This window comes from Cyrtonyx montezumae, unplaced genomic scaffold (genome assembly GCF_038088225.1).
Source record: "Cyrtonyx montezumae isolate F1298 unplaced genomic scaffold, pur_monq_1.0 scaffold_14, whole genome shotgun sequence".
Taxonomy (NCBI): Eukaryota; Metazoa; Chordata; class Aves; order Galliformes; family Odontophoridae; genus Cyrtonyx; species Cyrtonyx montezumae.
In genome coordinates this window covers 4612236-4629141 of record NW_027071870.1, presented here as the reverse complement: position 1 = coordinate 4629141, position 16906 = coordinate 4612236, and the positions used below count along the sequence as shown (strand labels likewise).

Below are 16906 nucleotides of genomic sequence, written 5' to 3'. Positions count from 1 at the left end.
CTAGATCAAAACAAGAAGTCCTACATAAGTAATAATGGTTAAAAATACATGAAACAGTCTTCTTTAAACTTCTGGCCAAAAAGCTATAAAACATTGAGTCTACAGACCTAACATAGAACTCAAGCAAATCTAATGTGATTAAAGTAGCAGTAGAAATTGCTCTAAAATGTTTGTATTACAACTGATTTCACTGTATGATTGATCTGATCTTTTTTCCTATACTAAAATAAAATCCATTTAGGCTGCTTCTAAATAAAAACATAGAAGGGATTATGGATAGGTGAAAAATCTGTCTAATGAGGTAGGAAGTATCTTGCAGTCTTCATGCCTGACAGTTGTTTTGCTGTACTTAATCCTGTTGCAAAGAAGAGTTAACTTTACCATCAGGTAGCTCAAGCAGAAATGAACTCCTCAGAATTACTTGAAATTCTTTTTCTTTTTTACTATAATTAATTTATATGGTACTTTTTAATAGCTTGCTGTAGCCTTAACATTCTATAATTTTGTCTGAAACCAGAGGGGAGAAATTCCTCTGTTCATGTCTTACTTGTATAAACTTAGAACATAATCCCTTGAGATCAATAGGTACCTTTCCATTCATATTTCTATGTGAAGAACAAACAAGCACTTAAATTCATCTTATTGTTAACAGGAAAAGCCAGTGTCTTTTTTTTTCTTATTTTTTTTTCTTCTTCTTACATTTATGAGTAAGAATGGCTTGTCAATAAAAGTGTGTCTTTTCTTTTGGCCTACCCAAAGTAAGAAACATCCCAATCCCCAGATCTGTGACTTTCTTTTAAGGAAGAGAGGGAAATAGTTACAGAGTGCAATGACACTCATTATTAAGGTATTTTCAGAATTCATTTAGATGTCTGTCTCTGAATTTATGACAGCGTTTGCTAAGATGCAAAAAATCCTAGGTTAAGTCATTGTGATGACATAGTATTTTTACATTACTTAGAATCAACCTGGAAACATTTTCAAGAAAATTTCATTTACTTCACTTTTTGTTTCTTAGCATATTATCCACATTTTAAGTTTCATTTACAATACCTCAACATCTGGTCTGGATGGGTAATTGAAGAAAACATTTTGGAATTCCAAGTTCCCTTTAACGTGGTCTGGTTTGTGGCCTGCATCTGAATAACTGTCAATTTGAGGTTCCTGCGTGAAAGAAAAATAAGCAGAGGAAACGTTCATTTCCTAATGACTATTTTGTTGCTCATAACAAAGTCCTAGAATGTATAATTGTTCTATAGAGATATTAAATAGAATTTTAAACTGACTTAAAGGAGACTTTTGAAGCATGTAAATTGCATGAAGTGCCTCACTACTACATTGCTGAATTTTTAATACAAAAATATTTTTTATAATTTCTCCTTTTAACATTTTATGTGAGTTTAATATATTGTCTTTAAGAGTGTATCCATTGCTAGCTGTACTTCAAGATTTGTTCCACTGTCTGATTAACCTGTGCAGATCATCTCTGATGAGCTGCTCATACTCTGCTCATTGAGAGCTTTGCTCTTTGCTGAAACCATGTTTGTGAGAAAGAACTGCTTCACTGACTGTTAAGTAGAACAAAGTTCTTAATTGCTACTATTTCCACTGTTATCAAGGGGTAGGTCTACAACTCAAAGCATGTCTTAACAATTAAAAACGTGTAATTGCATGTTACCCATCTTCATTAGCTCGTAAAATCACAGCATTCCTGATTTCAGACTCTGAAAGCACAAATTCAGGTTACCAGATAGTTTTATAGATTTGCAGACACTCTTGCTGCTGGTGGTGCCACTACTATCCTTGAAGCCTATCTCATATACCTGCATTGGTTGTAATCACATCTCTATCTGTCACCGTCCTGATAAAAACATTACAGGATATCCTCAACATTAACTGATCCTGTGATCCAGTACCGTGTCTTTGAAACAAGAGTCTAAAAAAGCAAAGTGGAAATGACTAATAATTTTGAATTCTATATGCTTTTATAAGAATATTTCTACTTATGAGAAAATAGATGATTATTTTAGCACTGTTGCAATGGGCTGGAATTAGAATTTAACTATTGCAGTCAATTACTAAAGATGTAGCAGCAATAAAATTAGCCTTTTTAGCAATTAAAAACTTACCATAAATATTGTCAATGATTTGAATATAGGAAAGATTCATTTTCTACCCCTTTCTGCTCAGAATTTAAATAAAAATATATTTATTATCCTTCCTTAAATAAGCCACCCAGATGGAACTGAGGTTTAGAATTAATGGCAGCATCAATTTTTTTGTAGCTTGGTAACTTTACCTGTGTTGATATTCAAATATGTTTTCCAAACAAATCAGGTTAAGTATTTGAATTACTTCTTATTTTACTCACTTTAATGTCCATAAATAGAGCTTACAGTTTAAAAAGAAAGGTCTCTGAACAACAGTAGGATACTCACATTGTCTATGATATTGAAGATTGCATAGGCTGCTCCTCTTGCGTTAGCAAACGCCTCTATGCTTGGAGCAGTCTGTCCAATACTGAAAGCTCCAATCAATACAGAGAAAAAGACCTGAAAGAAATGTTTATGGTGACATACATCAAGACCTATTTAAGCAGAGAATTCCATTTATTTATTTATATTAGATAACTTTGGGACAGTTTAAGTAATCTAGAATTAAAGGAAAAAAGAAAGGCTCTCTCTTAAATAGAGAGTAACAAAAGACTTTTTTAAGAGTCAGATGAAAACCATAATCCTGCCCAATGTGAATGTTGCAAATGAACTGATGACTGAGAATGAAACTTTTGAAATTTATGCCACAAAAAAGTGTCCATATATGGACACTTGATTTTTCAGGATTTATAATAAATTCTTTAATATATCCAAGCATATATTATCCAAACACCTACAAGTATATTTCTGCTTCAAGGTGGATATAGATTTTAATGGAACAAAACTGATCTGCAAAGTACATTCTGCATTCAGCGACAGGGTTTATTTTTCCTTTCCCACCACAAATGAACATTCCTCCTGTTGGAATTAAAGAGTAAATGCAAGCAACCAAGAAGAATAAAACAAGGCAAACAAATAAACAAAAAAGAACAGAAGTAGAAATATATTATCTGCTTGGAGAAACATACTAGCTTTTTGCTAATTTCAAAAGGCACACTTCAAAGAGAGGTTATAACAACACCAATGTTATTATTACATTAAACCAAAGGTTCATCACATCCATTACTTTTTCCCAACAGTGGTCATTCACAGATGTGATACCTAAAATAAGGCATGTAAGAACAGAGCAGAGTGCTGTTCTACTTCTCCCTGCTGTTTTGATGGACTCTTAACTGTATTCAGAGGATTTCCTGAAGCACTTTGGTCTTCCATATTTAATAACCTTCAACGAATTTCACTTCACATATTTAGTTCAGCCACCCCTTGAACACACATAAACTTCTAGCATTCAAACATTCTTTGGCAAAGATTTCAGCAAAGCTTGACTACCTACTGCACAAAAAAGAACATGAGTAATTGTCTGAACGTGATTGAAATGTTCTGTATGCCAGTCTGCCCTTAAAAAAATAGTCTTTCTTGGCAAAGGTTCCAAAGAGCCAATATCTCATATCAGATTTTTTTTTTTTTTAATCAAATCCGAATAAACATAAGCAAAACAAGCTAACAAACAAAAAAGCAGGTAGCTTTCAAGAAATGTCCTGGCTGGTCTTCCTTGTGGTTGAAGAAATTGTATTTTTTGCCACATTACTTTGATATCTCATACAAAAATAGAATGGTTGCCACATCAAGAGATGAGCTTAAGTTATGATGAATGAATCATGCTTTTCTTCCCTTGGTTGTAAGATGGAGACATATATTCTAGTCTTATATTACTTCTCAATGCTTTCTAAAAATTGTGAGAAGAGATTCCAGAGGCTTATGGAGCAAAATACAAGAATAGTATCAAGATCAGACCACACCTCACTTAAAAAAAAAATTCTTTCTGCATCCTGAAATCGTATTCAGACCCACAAATCTGAAAATAAACAGCAGCTAGGAAGGATACCATGCTTCAGTTTCTAATTGAGCTGTTTCTATATCAGCATATAGTTATAGAAGTCAGAAAAGATGTAGAAACAAATTAAAGCAATATGTTTTATTTGGTTTGATTTGAAATACCATCACAAAAAATGTAGACATTTTTACAAGAATATTTTTTGGTAGGAAGAATAAACCCAATTAAGTTCCCAAAATACACTAAAGTGAAATATTTCTGAATAGAATTGGGAAGTTACTGATAAATACTCACTGTAAGAACATTGCCAATAGTGTAGTCATCGGTTAGGACCAATGTAGTTCCATACCAGAAGGCCAGTGCATATGATGCATATATCAGTAAGAAAGCAGCACCCATAGAAATATTAGATGTAATAGCCTTTCTTATTCCAATACGTTTAGCATCTTCTAAATTTTTATGATATCTGAAAAAAAAACAAGGAGTTTGAGATGCAGTCAGGAATCAACCATGGCACGCAGCACCAAAATCTGTGGGTGAATTTGTTGTAGGTATCACAAGGTATGCAGTGTATAATATATAATCCTGAGGAGGTAAAAAGGCAAGCCGGGTAGTCAGGCATAGGGATAACTAAGATAATAATAAAAAAAATGCCAACATCAGTTGATCTGGCAGGCAAAAAATAAAAAAGGATATTGCACTCAGAAATTGCATGTGAGTTCCTTAAATAACCCAGAGTTGAGTGAACTCTGAACCCTTTGTGACAGGTTTTGAGATTATCATTATTAGTTTAAGAAGGTTAAGACATATCATAACAATGTTTTTCTGCAGTGAAGTGGAAATAGAAATATTGTTTGAAAGACCCCTACGGAGTAACCAGATTAACAAAGATGCCATCATTGTTTCTCATAGCAGGACTTCTTTTGTTTAAAGCTGTCACTTGCTGTTTGAAGTAGCTTGTGCAGTTTCCAGAGTAGAGACAATATCTCAACTTAATTTGTCAGTTTCTTGAAAAGTATTGAATTGTCAGTTGACACATAGAAGTCAGTAACAAACAATTTCTAGTCCAAGGCCCTAGAAGTGCAGGAAGTGCAAAGAAAGCGAGCATTGTTCTTACCTTTTAATTTCTTTTTCTTGTCCTCCAAAAGCTATTACAGTACGGACTGCACCCAGAACTTCCTCTGCAACAGCTCCTGCTTTTGCATATGCAGCTTGCTCTTTGTCAGTGAATGCAGTGAGAATCTAATACAGGATCAAATATTCTTAAGAATGACTTAAGAGAAGCAGAATGAACTCAAGCACTTAACTGATAAAAGCCATTGTGAAGCCTTTTGACTGTGTACAAGCACAGGAGTGTTCAACATCGACATTCTTAATTACGTTACGAATTCAGTCAGATAATTCATCATCTTTGGGCTGGATTTTCCAATCTTTCATCAATTGCAAGAGAGTAGATGACCACTTATGCTGAGCTGGTGGGGTTCTCCTCATGCAGGTCTCCTCAGCCCATTCTCATCATTGGCTAATTTAGCCAGAGGGCTTAAGACTTATACTATTTGGTCATAGTCTGAAACAACTGTCAGCTAGAATACACGTGGCAAATGCCTCTCTACTCTGACATCTTCCCTAACATGCTTGAGACAAATAAGATTATATCATCTTTGAAATTTAACAGAAGGACTATACAAACTGAAGAAGTCTGAACTGCAAATTTAAGTCACTCCAATCCCATGTTACTTCTGTCATTTAAGTGATCACAGCTTGGTGTAATTTATTTGAGTATTATCCAGGAAGTGCAATTATTCCTTTATACAGAAGAAATGTATTCTTAACAGTTAGAGATGTGTATTTAACTGGTATGATTTGCCTCATTTTCTGTATAAAATATGCTATATTGGCAAGAACTGCTTCAAATTAAAGCCAATCACCACACAGTCACACAATTCACCAGAGGTAAAAAATTCAAACAACCCGAGGGCATTTATACACAATCCAGATTATGTTCATAGATGTTCTCTAAAGCCACTGTAATTGTTCTAAGCAGTACACTTCAACTGTACAAATACAGATATGTAGAATCATGCAATTATCTACCCTGCTTAAAACCTAACATTGAACATGTATCAACCTACCTTTGCCCAGAGGGCTGCTGAAAGTCCTAAGACAGGACTGACTGCAAGTATTACAAGGGTTAATTTCCATCCTCTTATGAGACCAACAATAAATCCTGTTAAAAATGTAGTTTCTGATTGAATAAGCAATCCAATTTTGTCACCTATTCCTTCATTAATCTTGCTGACATCACTGAAAAACAAATTACATTCAGACATAAAGGTAAATGTATAAAGCACAGAAAAGTTTTCAATTTCTTTACATGGGCATCTGTGTAGAAAAAAAGCCTTTATTGTTCAGTGAGTTGCCAACAGTTTGCTTAAAGATAGAGCAGTATATAATGTGGTCATAGGAAATTTTTGTTTTATGTGAGAATGTAATGCTATAAACCCATTCACCTCTGAGAAGGCAAAAATTTGCTTACAGTGCAATGTTACTCTCACTTTTTTAATCTCTAATTTTGGATCTATTTGGAAACTGTGGGATGTCTGGAGGAGCAGTTAAAACATTCCTGTAAACAAGGAGGGAGGAATAGCTTGTCAAGCAATTAAAGCTGTTCACACTACTGGGGCTCGTCATCAGCTTGCTCAGCTCCCAGTGTGCACAGAACTTCATCTCTTCTTTTCATGAGGTTAATTGCACACTATGCAGATCCTTCCATGAGATAATTTGTATGAGAGTCATAAAGAAATAAATTTAAAAAATCAAAACCAGAAAATTCTTACAATCCTTACAAGCATATTAAGGTAAAATAACATTGCAGATAATATAGTGTACTTACTCTATGAGACGAGTGTTAAGTTCTCCCGCATCATTTACATCAAACCATCCAATTTCTTGTCTCATAATCGCATGAAAAAATTTTTCTCTAATTTTTTTAACTTGTCGGCCTGCTGCCAGTGTCCAGAATGAGGTCTGGACATAAGCAGCAACAAGAACAGCAGCTGCTATTGCAGAATAGTAGTATGCATATCTGCAGGAAGAAATAAATAATTACCTTGCTAGTCTGTGTTTACCTTGGTGACTTGTATTTAGCTTCTGGTTTAGACCTGAATTAGAGTTTATGTGTTTATATCAGAATTCATACTTCTTTTTAAACTGTCATAGATTTCTATGCGTAGTAATTAATACTGGTTTTCCAAGACATAATAAGACAAATTATGCTGCTGTTAGACAGGAATTACCTTTTCTTCTTGGCAGTATAGTATATAAAATTAAAATGATCTCAGAAGGTGATTTTAGGACCGTATTTCAGATGCAATGTCCTTTCTGATTACATGTGTCATGTCATTTCCATAAACACCATGGCATTTTTTTATTTAATACATACAGGCCTACCTATATAGACTTGTATGTTATATTCTCATGCATTTATATAATACAACATGCTTGTTTATAAATATATATATATGCATGCATGCTACAGATATTTTCCCATTTGAGAATACATCTATTTCAAGCAAATGCCAGTAAAAATATTGTAACAAATATTTTACTTCTAAGTGAATTCAGTTCTATGCTATGAGCAAAGTATCGTATGAAAACAAAGGAACATGTGAGCCACTAAATTTCTCAAAGTGAAGATGATTTTGATCCACAATTTTCAAAGGTTCAAATAGAATCAAATCAGATCTGATTTGAACCAGAACTGGTGTAGAACCAGCTTCTGGTGAACTTAAACCAGAAGAAAACCAGGGAAGACATAGAATCATAGAATTGTTTGAGTTGGAAGGGACCTCATCTGCAGTGAGCAGGGATGCCTACAGCTAGACCAGGTGCTCAGTGCCCTGTCCAGCCTGACCTTGAATGTCTCACAGGGATGAGGCATCTACCAGCTCTCTGGGCAACCTGTGCCAGTGCCTCACCAGACCCATTGTAACAAACTTCTCCCTTACATCCAAACTAAACTTCCCCTCTTTTAGTTTGAAACTGTCTCCTCTTGTCCCGTCACAATGGACCTAATTAATGAGTGTGTCCCCCTCTTTTTTAGAGCCCCTTTTTAGGTACTGAAAGGCAGCTCTCAGGTCTCTCCGGATCCTTCTGTTTTCCAGGCTGGACAGCCCCAGCTTTCTCAGCCTGTCCTCATAAGAGAGGTGTTCCATCCCATGGATCATTTTTGTGGCCCTCCTCTCATGCATTCCAACAGGACCATATCTCTCCTGTACTGAGGACTCCAGATGTGGATGCAGTACTCCAGGTGAAGTCTCACAGCACAGAGTAAAGGGGCAGGATCAGCTCCCAGACCTGCTGGGCACGCTGCTTTTGATGCAGCCCAGGATACAGATGGCTTTCTGGACTGCAAGGGCACAGTGCTGGCTCATGTCCAGCTGCCATCCACCAGTATCCCCGGATCCTTTTTGACAGGGCTATGTAATTGAATATAACTGAGTGTAGCTGAATGTAACTGAACTGATCCCTGAACGTATGATCAAAGATAATCGCTAAATATTTATGGTGCATATAACATATTTATAAAAAACTGCATCTACATAGAAGAGAATGATGGTGGGGGAAAAAAAAAAAGCTTTAAAACCTTTTGGATTTCACTCACAAGTAGCAGGTTAGCCATTCTGATTCTCTAGAACTGTAGCATAAGATTTGTCAGGAGCTACTTATAGTAGTCTGTGTGAGAATGCTCTGCTCAGAGAAGGAAAACAAGGCTTTATAACTGAAACTTCTCAGATTTTAGTATAGTTCTTCCAGTGGCTAAAATGCTGTATGTTTTAGTCAGGGACTTTGGAACTGCAATCATTATGAAATGAACTGTATCTAAACTGATTAATAAAATGGGTTAATATCTAATCCATGTAAAGGTTGATTAGTTGAATATTGACCTTGATCTTCTTCATAGAAACTACCTTAATAATGATATCAAGGATACTGCAGGAAAACTCAGCAGTAATTACTTCAGGTGATTACTTTATGATGTTATATCACATCATAGGATGGTTTTATGTTTAGACTTTGTTTCATGATACATTGTTAGAAAAGGGATTGATATCTTTACAACTTTCACGCTAATGAAATACATTCTATAACTTTGCTGCTGAAACTCACTAACCAGAAAGTGCTCCTGCATTGTACATTGATTGTTCATTTTCTTTTGAGAAACAGAACTATTATCTGAGTAGAAACCATAACCAAATATGCATATACAGTTGAATACACCTGTGTATGAACTTTGATCTTGTAAACAGTGTTTATTGTTACTATACCTGCTGACAGGCATACTTAGAGACACTGAAGGTGGGTACAAACAGCTGCTTCTTCAAACTAATGAACATGATTTGGAAAGTTCAGAGACCTCAGAAAAGTGAACCTATACCTATGCTGTTAAAAAGCCATACAAGAGCATATGCAGAGTCCTAAACTTGGGGAGGAATAACTGCATGCACCAGTACAGATGAAAGGATGACCTGCTGGAGAAGAGCTTGGCGGAGAAGGACCTGTGTGTTCTGCTGGACAACAGGATGGCCATGAGCCTTGCAGCCAAGAAGGCCGATAGCATCCTAGGGTGCATTAAAAAGAGCATGGCCAGCAGGTTGAGGGAGGCGATCCTCACCTGCTTTGCTCTGCCCTGGTGAGGCCGCACCTGGAGCGCTGGGTCCAGTTCTGGGCTCCTCAGTTCAAGAAAAACAGGGAACTTCTAGAGAGAGTCCAGTGGAGGGCTGCAAAGATGATTGGGAGCGTCTCCCTGATGAGGAAGGGCTGAGAGATATGGGACTGTTCAGCCTGGAGAAAACGGAGGGGGGATCCTATCAATTCTTATAAATATCTAAAGGGCAGGGGTCAAGTAGATGGGGCCAGGATCTCTTTGGTGGTGTAAACCACCATCAAAGGGGCATGAGCACAAGGGCCCCATGAAAGAGAACTCTTAACGTGAGGAATTAATGTCTGGAACAGGCAGCTCAGAGATGTTTTGGAGTCTCCTTCTCTGAAGACGTCCAAAACCCTCCTGGTTACTTTCCTGGGTGACCTGCAGTAGGGAACCTGCTTTAGCAGAGAGTTGAGCTGGGTGATCTCCAAAGGTCTCTTCCAACCCTTACAGTTCTATAATTCTGTGAGCCCTTGTTCTACAATTACGTTCTGAATAGAAGTTCGGGCTGCTGTGAGAGCACGCATACTTTCTTTCAGACTTACTGTTTAAATGACACAGTTACATGCAGGATGCTAACAAGTCATTCCCTCATACAGACCAACTCTTAGGGCCATGAGAACAGGTAGTTCTCAACCTTTAGTTACTGAACTCTATACTCACATTTACACTTTCTTTTTGTCAGTTCTGTTCTCCTGTACTCTGTTCTTTAATCTGTTTCGACTCCTAGACAATAGTTGCTGAAGGTGAAGGGAGGGTTCCTATTCCTTTTAAGTGAGACATGATATGAGTTCAGAGATTAAGATATTTTCATTTGAAAAAACAATTGCCTTGAAGGCCACATTAGACTGGCTTCCTGAAATCTCAAATGTTTTTCATCACCTAATGGGAGCAAACTTCAATCAAAAGAAAAGAAGTTGAAGTGGTACAAGAAAATGCATATAAACTTTAGACATCCTTCATAAACCAAGTCCTCTAACAGCACTTAGTAAATACCCTGAACAAAGTGCACCCATTAGCAGCTGAAGTTTCTGCTTGTTTTCTCTATTAATTTTCAGTATCCCTCTTTTGTAGCAGAAGCACATACTGATAATTGTCTTTTGCTATTGACAGCTCTCAAATGCTAGGTTTAAAGCTGCATTTAATCCAAGCCTGTGTTTTCTGTAGCTCAGATATTTTAGCCAAACTTGGTGCTTTGGCAAGAAACTATCTGTCAATTTTGATTCTGCTTTTTATCAGAGAATCAATATAGCTGAAGAAATTGATGGATGATTATCAATTAATTTTTCAGCATAAAAAACACTTATAATGCTGATAACACTTTATAATGCTTATAAATTCAGAGGAAGGGAAAGAGGAAGGAAGCAAATGCTTAGGCATAGAGCACCAGTGAAAAAGGAATGGGATGAAGGAGAATAAAAGGGACAGGGAATTTTTTGTGAATTGTTGTGAATGTTTACAAAACCTCCCAGTGTCTTCAGTAGTCTCATATGCAAATCTGCAGTTGTATACATTATTCCAAAAAACCATTGCTTTTATGATGTTTCAAGTATGCAATATATATATGGGAGAAGAACAATTTAGCAAGAAATGTGCACCTCTGTCAAAAAAATAAAAGAGGAAATGTCAATTTCTAATTACCTTGTCATATCTTCTTCCAGCTTGTTAAGAAACTCTTCAGAGGAATTCAGTCCAGAAAGGTTTCCTTAGAAAGGAAAGAAGAGTAAATAATTTTGATAGAACAAGTTTAAACAAATTTGTTTCCCCACATTATTTTCAGCAATATTCATTACCTTCTTAGGTTTTTTTTTTTCTTTTTTTTTTCTCTTTTTTTTCCTCTGAAAACAGAAGGCATTTGTATAATGCCAAAAACAAAAGGTTTCATAAGCCCAAATTTCTGTCTTAAAGAAGAATAATAAAAATTGATGTGGGACAGAAGATAATTATGTGATTTTTCTGTATCACCATTGAGATATATTTAAATGGTTAATATTTTTTTATGGAATATTCCAGGCAACAAGCCTGTTCACAAGTTCAACATCTAACATTTGATTTCAGGGGACAATCTGATGCAAGTGTGAGTTGATACCAAAGTGTCAGTATCACTCCTCACTTTGGTATCATTCAGTACATGCCTACCACTCTGTGTTTGATTTTGTTCTTCTGATTTAGCAAAGAAGGCTACTGACCAAACTGAAACAAGAAAAAAATGAATATTTTCATTTATGATAGTATGTTTTCTGTTGGATCAAACAGAACAGTTACTAATTGACAGCACAGTATGTTAGCATGCTCAGATTTCCCTAGTTGTTTTCTAAATATGAGTCATTGTTCTCTGCACAGGACATATTTTTACCTGTAAAATTTCTGTCACCAGAAGTAACAAAGCTATCAGTCATGTCACCAAAAATTATCATTGCAATTGGGAGACTGCTTCCATGGGCTATTGCCAAGAGAGAGCCAAATACCATTAATAATTTATCTGTGCAACTGGAGTATCGAAACTGTGAACAAGCAGAGAAATTAATTTTCACTGGGGTATTCAAATGTTAACACAATGTAATGACTACAAAATCATGAAAGTCAAGAGAAAGCTATGAATACATGTATACCTAGTTTTCACAGAGCTGCAACTTTATCCACTTTTCAGTTAAATTTATAAAATGACTTAGATGTATAGAAATAAATTATTCTAATATAAGAACTTCTATATAATGAGCTTTCCAATCTAGATATCTGTACAATTTACATTTATCATCATATCAAATTATCAATGGAGGGAATAGAGGTAACATAAAAACAATGCAATTTGTTCTCTTGAATTATGTTATTTGAAGTTCAGAATATAGAAAAATGTAATAGCATTGCGGTAATTAAGGCAACGATTATTTTTTATCATAAATTAATCACATAGAGTTAGAAAAAATATTCCTAATGTACCATACATATTATCAAATCTTACTGAATTGCTAAATACCTCTTTCTACTTAATTCAACATCTCTTCTTTTATAGAATCTTAGAATAGTTTGAGTTGGAAAGGACCTTTAAGAACATCCAGTTCCAACACCCCTGCTATAAACAGGGACACCTCCCTCTAGACCAGATTGTTCACAGCCCCATGCAGCCTGGCCCTGAATGGTTTCAGGGAGGGGGCATTCACAACGTCACTGGGCAGCCTGTTCCAGTGTCTCACCAACCTCACAGTAAATAATTTGTTCCTGATATCTAGTCTAAATCTACCTACTTCCAGTTTAAAACAATTTCCCCTCATCCTGTCACTATCTGCCTTTATAAAAAGTCCCTCCTAAACTTTCCTGCAGGCCCCCTTCAGGTACTGGAAAGCTGCCATAAGATCACCTTGGAGCCTTCTCTCCTCTAGGCTGAAGAGCTCCAACTTTCCCAGCCTGTCCTCATAGGGAAGGTGCCATCCTTGTGGCCCTCCTCTAGTCCTGCTCAACAACTCTATGTCCTTCTTGTGTTGGGGGCCCCAGAAGAGGATGCAGTGCTCCTGGTGGAGTCTCATGGGAGAAGAGGGGCAGAATCACCACCCTTGACCTGTTGGTTACATTTCTCTTGATGCAGTCCTGTATACGGTTGGCCTTCTGGGCTGCAAGCACACGCTGCTGACTCATGTTGAATCTCTCATCAATCAACACTCCCAAATCCTTCTCCTCAGGGCAGCTCTCAAGCCATTCTCTACCCAACTTGTATCTGTACTTCAGATTGCCCCAATCCAGACGCAGGGCTTTGTACTTGTCTTTGTTAAACTTTATGTGGTTGGCATGGGCCCACCCCTCCAGCCTGTACAGGTCTCTCTGGATAGCAGAGAAAAATTCTTCCCAGGTCCCGCTGGATAACAGATGGAAAGCCATTGGGCGGATTCTGCACTATACTAATTGTATTAGAATCATAGAATCATAGAGTCACCAAGGTTGGAAGAGACCTATAAGATCATCCAGTCCAACCATCATCAATAGTTCTCATTAAACCATGTCCCTCAACACAACTTGTAAATGTTCGTTGAATACCTCCAGGGTTGGTGACCTCACCACCGCCCTAGGCAGCACATTCCAGTGTTTGAATTGATTTAAATTACAGTGTTACTGTAATTGTACAAGTGCAAGCTGATACAGCAAAACAAAACTGGATCACGGGCCAAAACCTTGGGCTGTAGTTTTATTACTATTCATTTTTATATGATTCTTGTTTAGTATGCCCACTACATCTGCAAAATGTAGAATATTTCAGTTTACTAGTAGAGTATCTGGGATTTATTTGATTGAACATTAACAAATTATTTTGAAATATAAAGAAAACAAGCTTTCAGCAACTTAAAGTACTTGGATTATGCAATTTTTAATCTTAAATTCAATGCGTGCCACGGTGGTACCCTTTACTACCAACTCTGGTGACAGCCTAATGAGTAATAGGGAGATATGTGTGATTAGGGTGTGACTTAGGTAATTTAGAGGACAGTATGACATATGTAGTCTTAGATATAAGGACTCCATTTTCATTGTGTTGGAAGAAACAAGGAAACATGGAAATATTAATATAAGAAGAAATCGAGAACAAATTTAGCATGATGACCTATTCAGGGAAGGCTTCTAAGCATACATAACAGTAGTAAGATAATTTCTTTAATACAACTACATCCACCAAAAGAACGGCTTAGTTGCCATAGTATATTCAATACTCTGTAGTATCATAGTATTTGGTAACAGACAAGACCATATATGTAGTACTCCAACATTATTTAAAGCATTTAAAATATTGAACTTTAAAATGTGCATGTGGGTAAATACATGTACCCATATATAGGTATAGCGTAAATCTTACCAGCGCTAACGGGCTGACCATTTTAGGCTTTTCCACTTTCTTCTTCTTTCCCTCCCTTAAGAGACGTGATATTTTTAGTGCATTTTAAAACCAACAGTATTTCCAAAAAATATTAATGCAATATATTAATACTATTCTGTTAAAATATAATTAAGAAATAATTGTGTGGGAAACAAGCCTGTATAAAAAAAAATGTGATTTATTAAGAATTGTATTTAAACCTCCAGGTACATAAATAGCATCAGCCCATTAGCTCCTGACTACTATAAATTCAAATCAAGTCCTTCACAGTTATCCCATCTCAAGGTTACAATAACCCCAACAGGAGCTGGTGGTTCCACTGTCAGAGTGGGGAAGCTTTGAACTAAAGCAATATATAGATTTCAAAACAGGAAAATGGAAGATAACTTATAGAATTAGATTTTCTCACACAAGGAGAGTGGAATTAATTAAAAGTATGTAAAACTTCAGATCCCTGACATATTTTGAATTTTAATATCTTTTTAGTCTGATGATGTCATATGCAAATGTGTATTCTAACATCAAATTAGTCATATTTTGGAATTGCTTTTCAATAAATAGTATTCAGTCCTGTGGACAATTTGTCTTTAGTAAAAAAAGAACTTTCTTCATCCTTCTGCACCAAGTGAATATGTCAACAAATGTTAATTGTAAGCTGGGCTTTCTGCTATTAGGCTATCTCATTAAAATAAAATAAATTAAAATATGAAATTCCATAAAATATTAACTAAGTAATCTTATATGCTTCCGTAAAGAACATGTTTACAGTGTTTAAGAATATTTACTTTTGGCCTTCTGGATCTTGATCCTGAATGGAGGTAGCCATCTCATATTTATTTCCATCTACAGTAAACTTCTGCTTTTCACCTTCAGAATGCATTTTAAATTTATTTAGGATAGGTATCTGTAAAATAATACTGAAAAACATACAAGTATTAAGCAAAGGACAGGAATCTCAATGACCACTTTTTTGACAGAAAAATATACTTATTGAAATGAATAAAATTATTAATATCACACTTCACAGGTGAATCCTAGCAATGGGTAAGTATAGAGCTGTTGAAAGAAGCAGAGATGTTTTGAGTTTGCTTACAAATGCTTACTTTTTTTGTTTTACCTACTTGAAAGCTGTGGATCTTTCATTTAATCTCACATGAATGCTAGAAGCATTATATTTTCTGTAATTCAGTATAAATTAAAAAAAAAAAAAGAGAAAATATATATTTACTAGAAAGGAATGAAGCTATCTGGAGTTTTAGATGTTAGTGAATTTAATAAAATATCTCAGGTTTAAATAGAAGTGCACTGACTCACCATGCAAGTTGTTCTCAGTTTGCTTCAAGTTCTCTGAAAGATCATTCAAAAATCGACAGATTAATATGACTAGGACAAGCAGCGTGGGTGGACTTTGTTCTTCTTATGCAAAACAGAAATGATGAACAGCTTTCCCTTGTGTTTTTTTTTTTTCTCTCGTTGCCTTATCTATTCTGCGGAGTAAAGTGTATGCACTTTGGACTCTGCCTCCCTTTCCTAAAGGGAATATTTAACAAGTAGTTACATGTGAAAATACATCTGAGTAGTCACACTTCTGCCTAATTATGCCCTTTAAATCTACCAGAAATCCCTTCTTACCTTATCAGATACAGTGTGGATTGTTCCAGGTGACAGTAACACTTAAAGGTGAATCCATTCTTGAGCACCCAGTGAGAATGAAACTGAATAACACAAAAGCAGTGGGCTAATCTTTTCTTTCTTTCTCCTTCTTCCAGTCCTAATCCAGAGAATAATATAACCTGCAAGGAAAACAGGATCTTACCGCAGTAACAGAATCACAGCCACAGCGTGGCTGATGTTGGCAGAGACCTTTGAGTACAGGTGGCCTGTCCCCTGCTGCAGCAGGGCTGCCCAGAGCAGGTGCCCATGCCACGTCCAGGTGGTTTCTGCAGATCTCCAAGGGAGACCCCACACACAGCTCCTGGGTACCTGTGCCAGTGCTCCGGCACCTACACACACAGAAATGCTCCTAGGGTTTGTGGGGAACCTCGTGTTCTGATCTGTGCTCACTGCCTCTTGTCCCCGCACTGGGCACCACTGAACGGAACCTGGCCCCACCCTCTTTGCACTCACCCTTCAGATATTTGTACACATTGGTAGGATAACTTCTGAAGTGATCAAGGGCACTTAACAACATATGTCTTGTTAGTAACTGTGCTAGTGTGTATTCTTTCTCATTTCAGTAACTGCAGAACAGCAAGATGAGTTACAGATACAATTTAGAAGTGGCTTCGAATAAGCTCTGGTCAGCAGAAATTTGCTCAGGTAGAATTCTTCTGATTTGTGAATGCCTATTC

At 36.4% G+C, this 16906-nt stretch overlaps 1 protein-coding gene across 3 annotated transcripts in view; it reads right to left on the bottom strand.

Moving 5' to 3' along the window:
* The window catches only part of LOC136045442 (ATP-dependent translocase ABCB1-like), a 35345-nt gene extending 19068 nt beyond the window's left edge, over positions 1-16277 (bottom strand). The window contains exons 1-13 of one of the 3 annotated variants that reach the window (XM_065731305.1): positions 16188-16277; positions 15870-16085; positions 15677-15733; positions 15341-15472; positions 14535-14589; positions 12051-12198; positions 11336-11399; positions 6881-7072; positions 6120-6291; positions 5105-5229; positions 4282-4453; positions 2439-2552; positions 1054-1164 (exon numbers count right to left, since the gene is read on the bottom strand). In XM_065731305.1, the coding sequence (XP_065587377.1) occupies positions 1054-1164; positions 2439-2552; positions 4282-4453; positions 5105-5229; positions 6120-6291; positions 6881-7072; positions 11336-11399; positions 12051-12198; positions 14535-14589; positions 15341-15435 (1248 nt within the window). In that variant the 5' untranslated portion in view covers positions 15436-15472; positions 15677-15733; positions 15870-16085; positions 16188-16277. Of the gene's footprint in view, positions 1-1053; positions 1165-2438; positions 2553-4281; positions 4454-5104; positions 5230-6119; positions 6292-6880; positions 7073-11335; positions 11400-12050; positions 12199-14534; positions 14590-15340; positions 15473-15676; positions 15734-15861; positions 16086-16187 lie in introns of those variants that run through there. The other 2 variants (XM_065731304.1, XM_065731306.1) reach the window with 2 other exon arrangements.
* Positions 16278-16906: the final 629 nt, after the last annotated feature.